Raw genomic sequence first — 12359 nt, 5'->3', positions numbered from 1 at the left:
CTCCTTCTAGACCTGTACTCTGCCTTCGACACAGTCGACCACTCCCTCTTACTACACACTCTTTCCTTGGCATCAAAGACCTTGACCTTTCCTGGATCTCCTCATACCTCCCCAACACAAATTTAGTGTCTCCTATTTCTATACGAACTTCTCATCCTACCCTATTTTTGTCAGTGTCCCTCAAGGCTATGTCCTTGGACCCCTGTTCTTCTCTGCCTATACTTTTCACCTGGGACAACTAAAAGTCCTATGGCTTCCAGTAATATCTATCTGCTGATGACACTCAGATCAACCTCTCTAGCTCAGATATCACCTATCTGCTGTCCAGAGTCCCAGAGTGTCTCTCAGCCACATCCTCCTTCTTCTCATCACGCTTCCTAAAGCTTAATGTGAACAAAACCAAACTCACCATCTTTCCTTCATTCCACTCAACTTCCTTACCAGATCAATCTATCACAATAAACAAAATCAAGCTTTCCCCTGTTCCAGAAGTCCACTGCCTCGAAGTAACCATTAACTCTGCCTTGTCCGTAAAATCGCAAATCCAATCGTTTATCACTTATCGCCACATCTAATTGAAAAATATTTTGTCCTTTTCTTAACCCTGAATATACTACAATGTTAGTGCATGACCTCATCCTTTCACGCTTCGACTACTGCAATATCCTCCTCTGTGGCATCTCAGCTAACACTATTGCACCTCTCCAGTCTGTTCTTAACTCTGCTACTCGCTTAATCCACCTCTCTCCTTGCTACTTCTCCAATTCTCCCCTCTATAAATCCCTTCATCAGCTTCAAATTCCCAAGAATTCAGTTTAAACTACTAACGTAGACTTTAAAAGGCGGTCCATAATCTGTCTACTACATAAATCTCCAAGCTAACCTCTCGTTATCCTCTCACAGATATTCTCAAGTTCTCCAATGACCTTCTCTCCTCCACACTTCTACATTTAGTGGTTCCTACTCACCTGAGTCATCATCTGTAGGAATCTCCTCTTTACACTGCACATCACTTATTACATATGTCTCTGTAGTAGTAAAATTGTTCAGATCTTCACCCTGTAACAAAAGTCACAGACAGAGGGGAAGTCACATCGATGATCAGCTCTAATCCTACAATCTACACTGTTCTCATTACCCAAGTGTAAAACATATAATACTGGAGGATAAAACAAGACCTTCACATCCTTCTACACTTCATAGGGGGAATTTCATGACACCTTCTCTCTATTTACCTGATGATCCTGAGGAACATTGGGATTTTCTTGTTTACAGTCCTGTAGCAGAAGAGGATTTTGATATCTCTCTGGCGTTTTCCTCTTACTGGATAGAACTGGAGGAAACACATACAGAGACTGAATTCATTCTTTACATAGGCATAATTATAAGCCTTATGTATTTAGTTCTGTCTATTACCTGGTGATGTGAGGGGCTGGGGAACCTCCATCATGACATCCTTGTACAGATTTTTGTGTCTTTCTAGATATTCCAACTCCTCCAAGGAGAAAAAGACGGCGACATCCTGACATCTCATAGGAATCTAACACATACAATGACACCATCATCCCCCAGATCCCTGCATAGAGTTATTGTATAATGTCTCAACATTCCCAGCACTGTCACCTCTCCAGTAAGCAGATCAATCATCTTGTATGTGAATTCTAGGATCTTCTGGTCATTGATGTCTTCATGTATCAAGGACTGAGGTGGAGGCCCCGTGATTGGGCTTATGAGTCTTCCCCATCCCTCAGACACAGGGGTCTGACAGCGCTCACTAGAGGTCTTCTTCACTACTGTGTAGTCCTGGTTATGGAGAGACACTTTAATAAATCTCACTACAGACATTTCCAGAGACCTCACCTTTCCAGTTATCTCCGATATTTCCATAGATAACAATGATATAATGTGACGTCATCAGAATCTCACACCTGTCCAGTAAGCCGGAAGAGGATCTCTAGGGTGAGGGGTAATAATCTCTCTTCCATCTTGTTCCTGTCACTATCCATCTTGTTCCTGTCATTATCCACCAGGAAAATTCTCTTATATAGAAGATCTCCACTGATAGGATCCGATATTGTAGGGACCTGAATGGGAGAAGATGACGATGCAACACCATAAACAATTACTTGAGACAATAAGCGGAAATTTATGAGGAGATATAACATGTAGATGCTTATTAGTAGTTAGGAGTATTTCATGTGTGCTTATTGAAAATGGTTTCCAAGTGGAAACTGCTTTATTGAAAAGAGCCGATAGTAAGAAATTCAAATTTGCCAGCTTCATTTAAATAAAGGTGTATTCCCATCTCCGAGATCCAGTCCCAACATGTAGATGTAATAATAATAATATTAGCAAATACCTCCAATTAGAAATGTAGTATAGTTTTTCTGATTCTGAAGTCGCTTACCCAATTTAGAAACAAAGAGAGAGAGGAGCGCACATGAGTGGTATCAGCCGGGAAAAGAATGCAGAAAGGTCACTGCAGACAGTTATGCTGAACAAGCATAACAATGTGGAATGGCTCAAAAGGATTCCCAATCCTGTCCGACAGATGAACGGCAGCTCACAGACCTCCACACGGAAGGCACAGGGCAATGATGGACTGTTGAAGTCCAGAGATGTGCCGGCGTGCAGGAGACTCCGAATACTGCGTCCCACCTGATCAATGACCAGCCGGTCACGTGATGGAAGTTCCTGGAGTGCTGAAGAGTAACTGCAGTTCCCACCACGGTCCCTCAAGGAGGGAGCAGCAATGCAAATAAAAAGAATATAGTGGTCTCTATATATTTATATCTATTTTGGTTTTTAATATTTTTAATATTTTATAGCATAGTTGCATTTTGTGTATACCATCTTACTGTTTATTTATCACTTTTTGTACCTCCTCCCCCCTTTTCCTCTTTTGCACCTCCCTCCTTAATTTTCATTGGTCTTGGTCCCTTTAACCCCTTTACACCCAAGGGTGGTTTGCACGTTAATGACCGGGCCAATTTTTACAATTCTGACCACTGTCCATTTATGAGGTTATAACTCTGGAACGCTTCAACGGATCCCAGTGATTCTGACACTGTTTTCGCGTGACATATTGTACTTCATGATAATGGTAAAATTTATTTGATATTACCTGCGTTTATTTGAATTTTTGGAATGTTTAAATAAAAATCAACATTTAACTTTTTTTCACAAAAAATTTACTTCAGCTCCAATTTGTTTTATTTTACCAAGAGTAACATGAGAAAATGGACCCCAAAAGTTGTTGTACAATTTGTCCTGAGTACACCGATACCCCATATGTGGGGGTAAACCACTGTTTGGGCGCATGACAGAGCTCGGAAGCGAAGGAGCGCCATTTGACTTTTCAATGCAAAATTGACTGGAATTGAGATGGGACGCCATGTTACGTTTGGAGAGCCACTGATGTGCCTAAACATTGAAACTCCCCACAAGTGACACCATTTTGGAAAGTAGACCACCTAAGGAACTTATCTAGAGGTGTGGTGAGCAGTTTGACCCACCAAGTACTTCACAGAAGTTTATAATGCAGAACCGTAAAAATAAAAAATCATATTTTTTCACAAAAATTATCTTTCGCCCCCAATTTTTTATTTTCCCAGGGGTAAGAGAAGAAATTGGACCCCAAAAGTTGCTGTACAATTTGTCCTGAGTACGCTGATACCCCATATGTGGGGGTAAACCACTGTTTGGGCGCATGGGAGAGCTCAGAAGGGAAGGAGCGTCATTTGACTTTTCAATGCAAAATTGACAGGAATTGAGATGGGACGCCATGTTGCGTTTGGAGACCCCCTGATGTGCCTAAACATTGAAACCCCCCACAAGTGACACCATTTTGGAAAGTAGACCCCCTAAGGAACTTATCTAGAGGTGTGGTGAGCACTTTGACCCACCAAGTGCTTCACAGAAGTTTATAATGCAGAACCGTAAAAATAAAAAATCATATTTTTTCACATAAATTATCTTTTCGCCCCAATTTTTTATTTTCCCAAGGGTAAGAGAAGAAATTGGACCCCAAAAAGTTGTTGTACAATTTGTCCTGAGTACGCTGATACCCCATATGTGGGGGGGGGAACTACCGTTTGGGCGCATGGGAGGGCTCAGAAGGGAAGGAGCACCATTTGGAATGCAGACTTAGATGGAATGGTCTGCAGGCGTCACATTGCGTTTGCAGAGCCCCTAATGTACCTAAACAGTAGAAACCCCCCACAAGTGACCCCATATTGGAAACTAGACCCCCCAAGGAACTTATCTAGATGTGTTGTGAGAACTTTGAACCCCCAAGTGTTTCACTACAGTTTATAATGCAGAGCCGTGAAAATAAAAAATCTTTTTTTTTTGTCCACAAAAATTATTTTTTAGTCCCCAGTTTTGTATTTTCCCAAGGGTAACAGGAGAAATTGGACCCCAAAAGTTGTTGTCCAATGTGTCATGAGTACGCTGATACCCCATATGTTGGGGTAAACCCCTGTTTGGGCACACGGGAGAGCTCGGATGGGAAGGAGCACTGTTTTACTTTTTCAAGGCAGAATTAGCTGGAATTGAGATCGGACGCCATGTCGCGTTTGGAGAGCCCCTGATGTGCCTAAACAGTGGAAACCCCCCGATTATGACTGAAACCCTAATCAAAACACACCCCTAACCCTAATCTCAACGGTAACCCTAAACACACCCCTAACCCTGACACACCCTTAACCCCAACCCTATTCCCAACCGTAAATGTAATCCAAACCCTAACTTTAACCCCAACCCTAACTTTAGCCCCAACCCTAACTTTAGCCCCAACCCTAACTGTACCCTTAACCTTAGCCCCAACCCTAACCCCAACCCTAACCCTAGCCCTAACCCTAATGGGAAAATGGAAATAAATACATTTTTTAATTTTTTTTTAATTTTTCCTTAACTAGGGGGGTGATGAAGGGGGGTTTGATTTCCTTTTATAGCGTGTTTTTTAGCGGATTTTTATGATTGGCAGCCATCACACACTGAAAGACGCTTTTTATTGCAAAAAATATTTTTTGCGTTACCACATTTTGAGAGCTATAATTTTTCCATATTTTGGTCCACAGAGTCATGTGAGGTCTTGTTTTTTGTGGGACGAGTTGATGTTTTTATTGGTAACATTTTCGGGCATGTGACAATTTTTGATCGCTTTTTATTCCGATTTTTGTGAGGCAGAATGACCAAAAACCAGCTATTCATGAATTTCTTTTGGGGGAGGCGTTTATACTGTTCCGCGTTTGGTAAAATGGATAAAGCAGTTTTATTCTTCGGGTCAGTACGATTACAGCGATACCTCATTTATATCATTTTTTTATGTTTTGGTGCTTTTATACGATAAAAACTATTTTATAGAAAAAATAATTATTTTTGCATCGCTTTATTCTGAGGACTATAACTTTTTTATTTTTTTGCTGATGATGCTGAATGGCGGCTCGTTTTTTGCGGGACAAGATGACGTTTTCAGCGGTACCATGGTTATTTATATCTGTCTTTTTGATCACGTGTTATTCCACTTTTTGTTTGGCGGTATGATAATAAAGCGTTGTTTTTTGCCTCTTTTTTTTTTTTTTTACTGCGTTCACTGAAGGGGTTAACTAGTGGGACAGTTTTATAGGTAGGGTCGTTACGGACGTGGCGATACTAAATATGTGTACCGTACTTTTATGTGGGGGCATCATGTTATAGTGTAAGATTGCTGATCTGACAGTTTGCTGTGCACTGTGTCAGATCAGCGATCTGACATGCACAGCTCCAGGCTTCACAGTGCCTGCTCTGAGCAGGCGCTGTGAAGCCACCTCCCTCACTGCAGGACCCGGATGCCGCGGCCATTTTGGATCCAGGGCCTGCAGCGAGGAAAGAGGTAAGAGACCCTCGGGGGGCTCCAGGGGTCTCAGGGAAGCACGCAGGGAGCCCCCTCCCTGCGCGATGCTTCCCTGTACCGCCGGTACACCGCGATCATGTTTGATCGCGGTGTGCCGGGGGTTAAGGTGCCGAGAGCGGTCCGTAAGCGCTCCTGGCACATAGCGCCGGATGTCAGCTGCGATAGGCAGCTGACACCCGGCCGCGCTCCCCCCGTGAGCGCGGCCGATCGCCTTGACGTACTATCCCGTCGGTGGTCATACGAGCCCACCCCACCTCGACGGGATAGTACGTCATATGTCAGAAAGGGGTTAAATACTTACTTTTAACCTTTTTATCTATTGCTACCTGAAGAAGACAGCGATTGGCTGTTGAAACGCGTTGTGATTAAAGTTTTTAAACTCCTAAATCTGTGCTCCGGTGGCCTCTGTCATCAGCGCTCCATCGAGACTGCTATATTCTTTTTGTTTGGTACCCAATTTAGGGCATTGCAATAGCTTGTATATCCATGTTTACTACCATTACCAGCGAATTAACTGTCATTGTAACAGTGGCCGTAACCATGGATACCTAAGCTCCTGAAATGCCCTAAATGAGGAAAGCGACATAGCGAATCAGAAGAACTATACGGCATTTCAAATTGGAGGTATTTACTAACATTATTAATATTACTACACCTACTACATATTGGGATAGGATCTTGGAGAAGGGGATACCCACTTAAACTAAAAATGTTGATTTGTCATGAATAAGTTCACACAAATTGCATTTTTAAAAAGCCTCAAGTTGCCTGGAAAATATTAGTAGTACATTGTGACTTCCTCTAGGAGGCACTTGAACATGTTTTGTACTCTATAATGCAAAAACAGCATACTGCAGTATCCTCTTTTTAGACTACCTAAATTGTATAAACATTCAACTTGTCCATTTTAGAGGCCTGCGGTGCAAACAAAAGAATTCGTTTTTTTCACATCTTTTTTTTCTGATTGACAAGATTTGTTTTCTGAGTAAAATATTTCACACATCCTTAGCAAAAAAATGGCTTCTTCCCCGTGTGAATTCCTTGATTCACTTCTTTGTAAAGCATTTTCCACATTCTGAACATGAATCTGGCTTCTCCCCTGTATGAGGTCTCTGATAGAAAAATAGAATTTAGTACTAAAATGATTCCCATAATCTGAAAATGACTTATTTGTTTGAATTCTCTGCTGTGCAAAATTTCAGTTAATGCTTTATTTCCTATATTCTGCAGTTAAAAGTAACTCGACCCTATAAAAATTCTTTGATGTGCAACAAAATTTGCCATAAAACTGAAACATTTCCCAAATTCTGAACATAAAAATGGTTTCAACCTGTGTGACTTCTCTGATGTCTAACATCTAACGTATATACTCGTGTGTAAGCCGAGATTTTCATCACATTTTTTGTGGTAAAAACACCCTCCTCGGCTTATACATGAGTCATTGTCCCAGAAAGACGGCGGGGGAGGGGGAGCGCCGGTGACAGGAGGAAGAAGCCGGCGGCTAATCTGTGCCTGCTGCTATAGAGAAATGAATATTCACTGCACTAGCAGTGAATATTCATTTTTCTTATAGCGTGCACAGTTACTGCCACAGCCGCCGCGTTCCAGCACACATCCTACTTACCTTCCTGCGCACCCTTGCTGCAGCTCTTCTGGCCGAGCGATCACATGGCCCTGCTCATTAAGGTAATGAATATTCACGACTCTACACTCCCACGCCTATGGAAGTGGAGAGGCATGAATATTCATTACCTTAATAAGCGAGGCAACATGATCGCTCGGCAGGAAGAGCTGCTGGCGCCGGAACGAGATGCAGCAAGGGCACGCAGGAAGCTAAGTAGGATATGGGTTTTTGTTTTCATAGGAACCATGCATACAAAGATAGGGGATAAGGAGTGATGCATATAAAGATAGGGGATAAGGAGCCATGCATACAAGGACATAGACGGGGGAGCCATGCATACCAGGATAGGGATGAGGGGACAATGCATACTCGGCTTATACTCGAGTCAATAAGTTTACTCAGTTTTCGTGGTAAAATTCGGTGCCTCGGCTTATACTCGGGTCAACCTATACTTGAGTAGATATGGTAATTTCAGTTTAAAACTATTTGTACATTGTGAAAATGAAAATTTATGAATTTGTAATCTAATTGTTGAAAGGTTTCCCACATTCTAAACATGAATATGGCTTCTTCCTTGTGTGACTTCTCTGATCAGGTAAATGGTTTGTTTCCCTGAGCAATTTGTCTGATGCATAATGTGAGGATTTAAGGTTAAAACATTTTCCACCTTATAAACATGACAAAAAGGCTTTTCACTTTTGTGAATTATTTTGATGTGTAAAGAGTTTGTATTTGTATCTAACACATTTTCCACCTTCTGAAAATGACAATTCTTTTTTCTCAGTGTGAATTCTATGATGTCTAATAATAGATAATTTGTTATGAAACATTTCTCACATTCTGGGCATGAATATGGGTTCTTTCCTGTGTGAGTTCCCTGATGTTTAAAAAGATCTGAATTCTGTCTAAAACATTTTCTGCATTTTTAACATGAATATGGTTTCTTTACAAGATGGGTGGTTTGTGCTTCATCGCCCCTTTGGTGATTTTTACTTTGCTTAACAGCCTTTGATAGGACCTGTTTAAAATGTTCAGATGATAGATCTTTGCTTTGCTCTCCATAAGTATGTTGTGTTTTGCGGCCATCTCTTGCTTTGAAGTCTGAAAACATCTGATGTCCTTGTAATCTCCCGGAACAGTCATCTGCCAAAAATATAACCTGTATTAAAGGGGATGTCGAGTTAAAACAATGAATCACCTATCTAAAGGATAGGAGAAAACTTACTGATCAGTGGAAGTCCAACCATTGGGACCCGGGTTGAACAGCAGAACAAGGAATTCTTATCCTCAACATAGCACTTTTCTCCCTGTTACAAAGTGGAGCAGCAGGTCGAATGATTGACGAAGGAGTCATTACAATGGAATTTTCTTACCTTTACTGTGTCAGAGCTGGTGCTTAACCCTCCCACCTGATATTTACCTTATATCCAATACTCCCTAATAATTCTAGGGAATCTTCCCTCATTCTTTTAAAACAGCGGTCTGAAATTAAAATTTCTTTTAATCCTAAATCTCTATCTAATATCATAATCAAATCTGTTTTCTAATATACATTAATTAAAAAAATCCCTATCATCCCCTCTCTAGTATAACTGCTTCACTTTTTACTGCTTACTATGTGATGATGCTTCATTTAAGAATGCCAGTACATGCTGGGATACACAAGTCGTCATCCGGGACAGAGGCTGCGGTCACTGCCATAGCCTCTGCCCACACTCTGAAACCAAGCGTCATCAGTGATGTCTGTTTCAGGGGATGTTTTAATTCCTGCTCTACTGAGCATGCAATGGTTGTCAATTTTGACAGTTGCTCAGTAGGATCTTATCACTGTGCACTAGTCTTCTCGGTGCACAATGCACTCTCTTGCCAGCTCTCGTGAAAAGTGATGAGCCGGCAAGAGAGTGCACTGTCAATACGCATTTTAAGGAGAGAGCCGGATGGAGAGGAGAGAATGAAAGATCAGATGTGCGAATGAATCCAACGTGCATGGCCAGTTGAAAGGGAGAGGGAACTGCGCATGTTTGGCCTCTTGAGAGAACTAGATGGACGGACATAGGTACCAGTAATGCTATCACTAGGAGGCACCATACTGACCTTCAAAGGTACATATGTTTTGAAATATACATAATTTATAATCGGTTTAATTTACAAAAGCGTTTCTTTATGTGCTTTCTACAGCATTACCTATATATTCTATGGTGGCACAACCCCTTTAAAGTTGGGGCCATTTGTTCATAGGGTCAAAAAACGGAGACAGTATCCCTTCAAATAGCATAGTGAGGGAACAATAGGAAGTTTTTAATGTGTATTAGAAAACAGATTAGATAATAACATTAAATAGATAAACATTTGGGATTAAAATCCATCTTGGTTTTGGACCATCCTTTTTATGTTTGAATAAATAAAAAAATAAAAAAACAAAGAATATGCAGTATCATTCAATTTTAATGAATGATCAGGTGAAAAACAAGAGGGTTTTTTTTGTGCGTATGTGTTTTACATTTCCTCACACTATCAGTATTTGGTCAGTATTTTACATCAGTATTTGTAAGCCAAAACCAGGAGTGGATAATAAATACAGAAGTAGTGACGTGTTTCTATTATACTTTTCCTCTGATTGTTCTACTCCTGTTTTGGCTTTCAAATATTGATGTAAAATACTGACCAAATACTGAACATGGCCTAAAAATGATAATGACCTTAGACACACAACAGGCGGAGTTTACATGAAATAACATCTGATTTGCTTAGACAGTTATATGCAGCAGAATTTTTTAGCAAAAAACAAAGCATAAAAAAAATGCAGCATTTATACTATCGATCACCGTAAATCTGTTTACTGTATTGTACGAATGTTTTGCTACAATTACAGGGACACCACATATACGGTACATATTTTTTTTAAAAAGTGCATTAAATGTTGTTATTGTAATTGCTTTTCATTATCTTTTAGTCATTTTATAGTTAAAAAAAATTGACTTATTTTACCCTAAAACACAGGCCTATAGAAATGCACTACTGTATACAGTTGTACCTCTATTTACCAGTACAACTTGCCTGTAATTTAGAACAGTACAATGCATATTCAAGTACAGACAATTCTCCAATACTTGACAGTGCAGATGTTATAATTGTGCACACACTCACACGTGGGTAACTGTAAAAGGCTGGCTCAACCACAGGAAGACGCCGCATCTACACCCCACTGGTCCCTATAAAGACTAATAAAACCCTAGACACACAGGTAAAAACATCACCTCAGACTAACTCTCTTAAAGGTAGTCGAGGGGTTTCGAGTACCTCCTGAGGAATCAGACGGGAGGCCACAACACACTGCAAACAAGGGAAGAGGAAAGTTTGAAGTAAAATACGAAAACCCAGGGTGAGAAACTAAAACATCTTCACATTGGGTTCGGAGGGAAAACAAAATAAAAAGGAACAAGTAACATCCCAGAAACCTAACAGTAGTAAAACTAAATGGTGCTGGGAAGGAAAGCAAACAGACTCACTGCAGGAAAACAACTGGAATTTACCAAACAAGGTAAACCCCTTAGCTGAAGAGCCGGAACTTATGAACACACATCCACCAAGAGGTTTAGCCAGCAAGGAAGTAAAGTGAAGGGTGAATATATAAAACCCCACCCAGAATATGATAGGGCAAACCAAAATGAGAAAATGAGAAACACCTGGAAAGGAGCAAGCCAAGGAGGGAAAAGAAAGACAATAGAAACCATCAGTATTTGGACAGGGAACAAAGGGAAATCACTCAAGAGAGGAACGGACCACGCAACAACAGGTCACCAGATCGAATCCCCAAACCAAGCCATGACAGCAGGCTGTGGCTTGTAGTTTTTGCTGCTTACTGCAATGATACGGTTTGGGTGTTTGAATCAAAGGTAGACCAGATCTCAAGAAAAGAAAAGAATTACTTATTTAATTGACTGTGTGTAAAGAGCCGACATGCTGGCACCGCCTGCTAAAATCAGGGGTGGAAGAGGGACTATGGAGCAGTGGAAATGGTAGGAAAGAGACTTTGCACAGTGAGTGAAAATTGCAATATTGCCCTGACCTCCCAGGATGGTTGGGAGTTAGGCAATTAAATCCAGTGACTAATTGCTTGCTTTCCCTTTTCTTTTGACCACAAAAGGTGGCAACACATTTATCTGCATGTCTTATGATAGTAGTGAGTGTTTCTGCTGAATCATTAGATTTTCTAATTGCTGATCATTTTATTTTCGAGGAATAAACACCGCTACCAAAGGAGTTTAGCAGCCCTATCATAGAGAACAAAGGACTAGTTGGCCAAGCTATGTTTTCCTGTGTATGGAGAAGTCAGGAGAGATAGTTGTCAGCTGAATGGTCATTTGGCCGAAAGCTATCTAATGTATATGGGAACCTTTAACCCATTATCTACCAATGTCTTTTTTTTGGGATGCCTAATCTTTAGCTTCTAGCAACTAAGATTTTATAATTTTTATAATTAGGTCCAATTTTTTGTGTTGTGTTTGTAAAATGAATGTTTTCAAAATAGGAAATCATGTCATTGTCATTTTTAATTGAATATTGGGATGCCCTTTTCTGAGAAATCCGTACTTGTAAAAATTTTGATTTGGCAAGTAATGGGTTAATACTGTTGTCACGCGGCTGCGGTGCAGTACAGCGCAACCTACACCAGGGGGAGCTTGATAGGGAAGAGACTGCACACACTGAGCAGCTGAACAGACGCCACCTAGTGGCGAAGTCAGGAAGGCCAAGTCAGAGCACAAGATAGCACAACAGTACAAAAGGATTAAGACAGAATGGATAGTCAGGACGTAGCAAGGGATCAGTAAACCAGGA

The 12359-nt window shown here is 40.8% G+C and overlaps 1 protein-coding gene across 1 annotated transcript in view; it reads right to left on the bottom strand.

The window, feature by feature from the left end:
* The window catches only part of LOC138664020 (zinc finger protein 432-like), a 61695-nt gene that overhangs the window by 17852 nt on the left and 31484 nt on the right, over positions 1-12359 (bottom strand). The window contains exons 8-13 of the mRNA XM_069750423.1: positions 8539-8663; positions 1929-2084; positions 1624-1803; positions 1417-1540; positions 1236-1333; positions 969-1059 (exon numbers count right to left, since the gene is read on the bottom strand). Of these exons, the coding sequence (XP_069606524.1) occupies positions 969-1059; positions 1236-1333; positions 1417-1540; positions 1624-1803; positions 1929-2084; positions 8539-8663 (774 nt within the window). The remainder of the gene's footprint in view (positions 1-968; positions 1060-1235; positions 1334-1416; positions 1541-1623; positions 1804-1928; positions 2085-8538; positions 8664-12359) is intronic.

Source organism: Ranitomeya imitator, chromosome 2, assembly GCF_032444005.1.
Source record: "Ranitomeya imitator isolate aRanImi1 chromosome 2, aRanImi1.pri, whole genome shotgun sequence".
NCBI lineage: Eukaryota > Metazoa > Chordata > Amphibia > Anura > Dendrobatidae > Ranitomeya > Ranitomeya imitator.
Note: the sequence above shows the minus strand (reverse complement) of the source record. Positions and strands in the feature narration are given on the sequence as shown.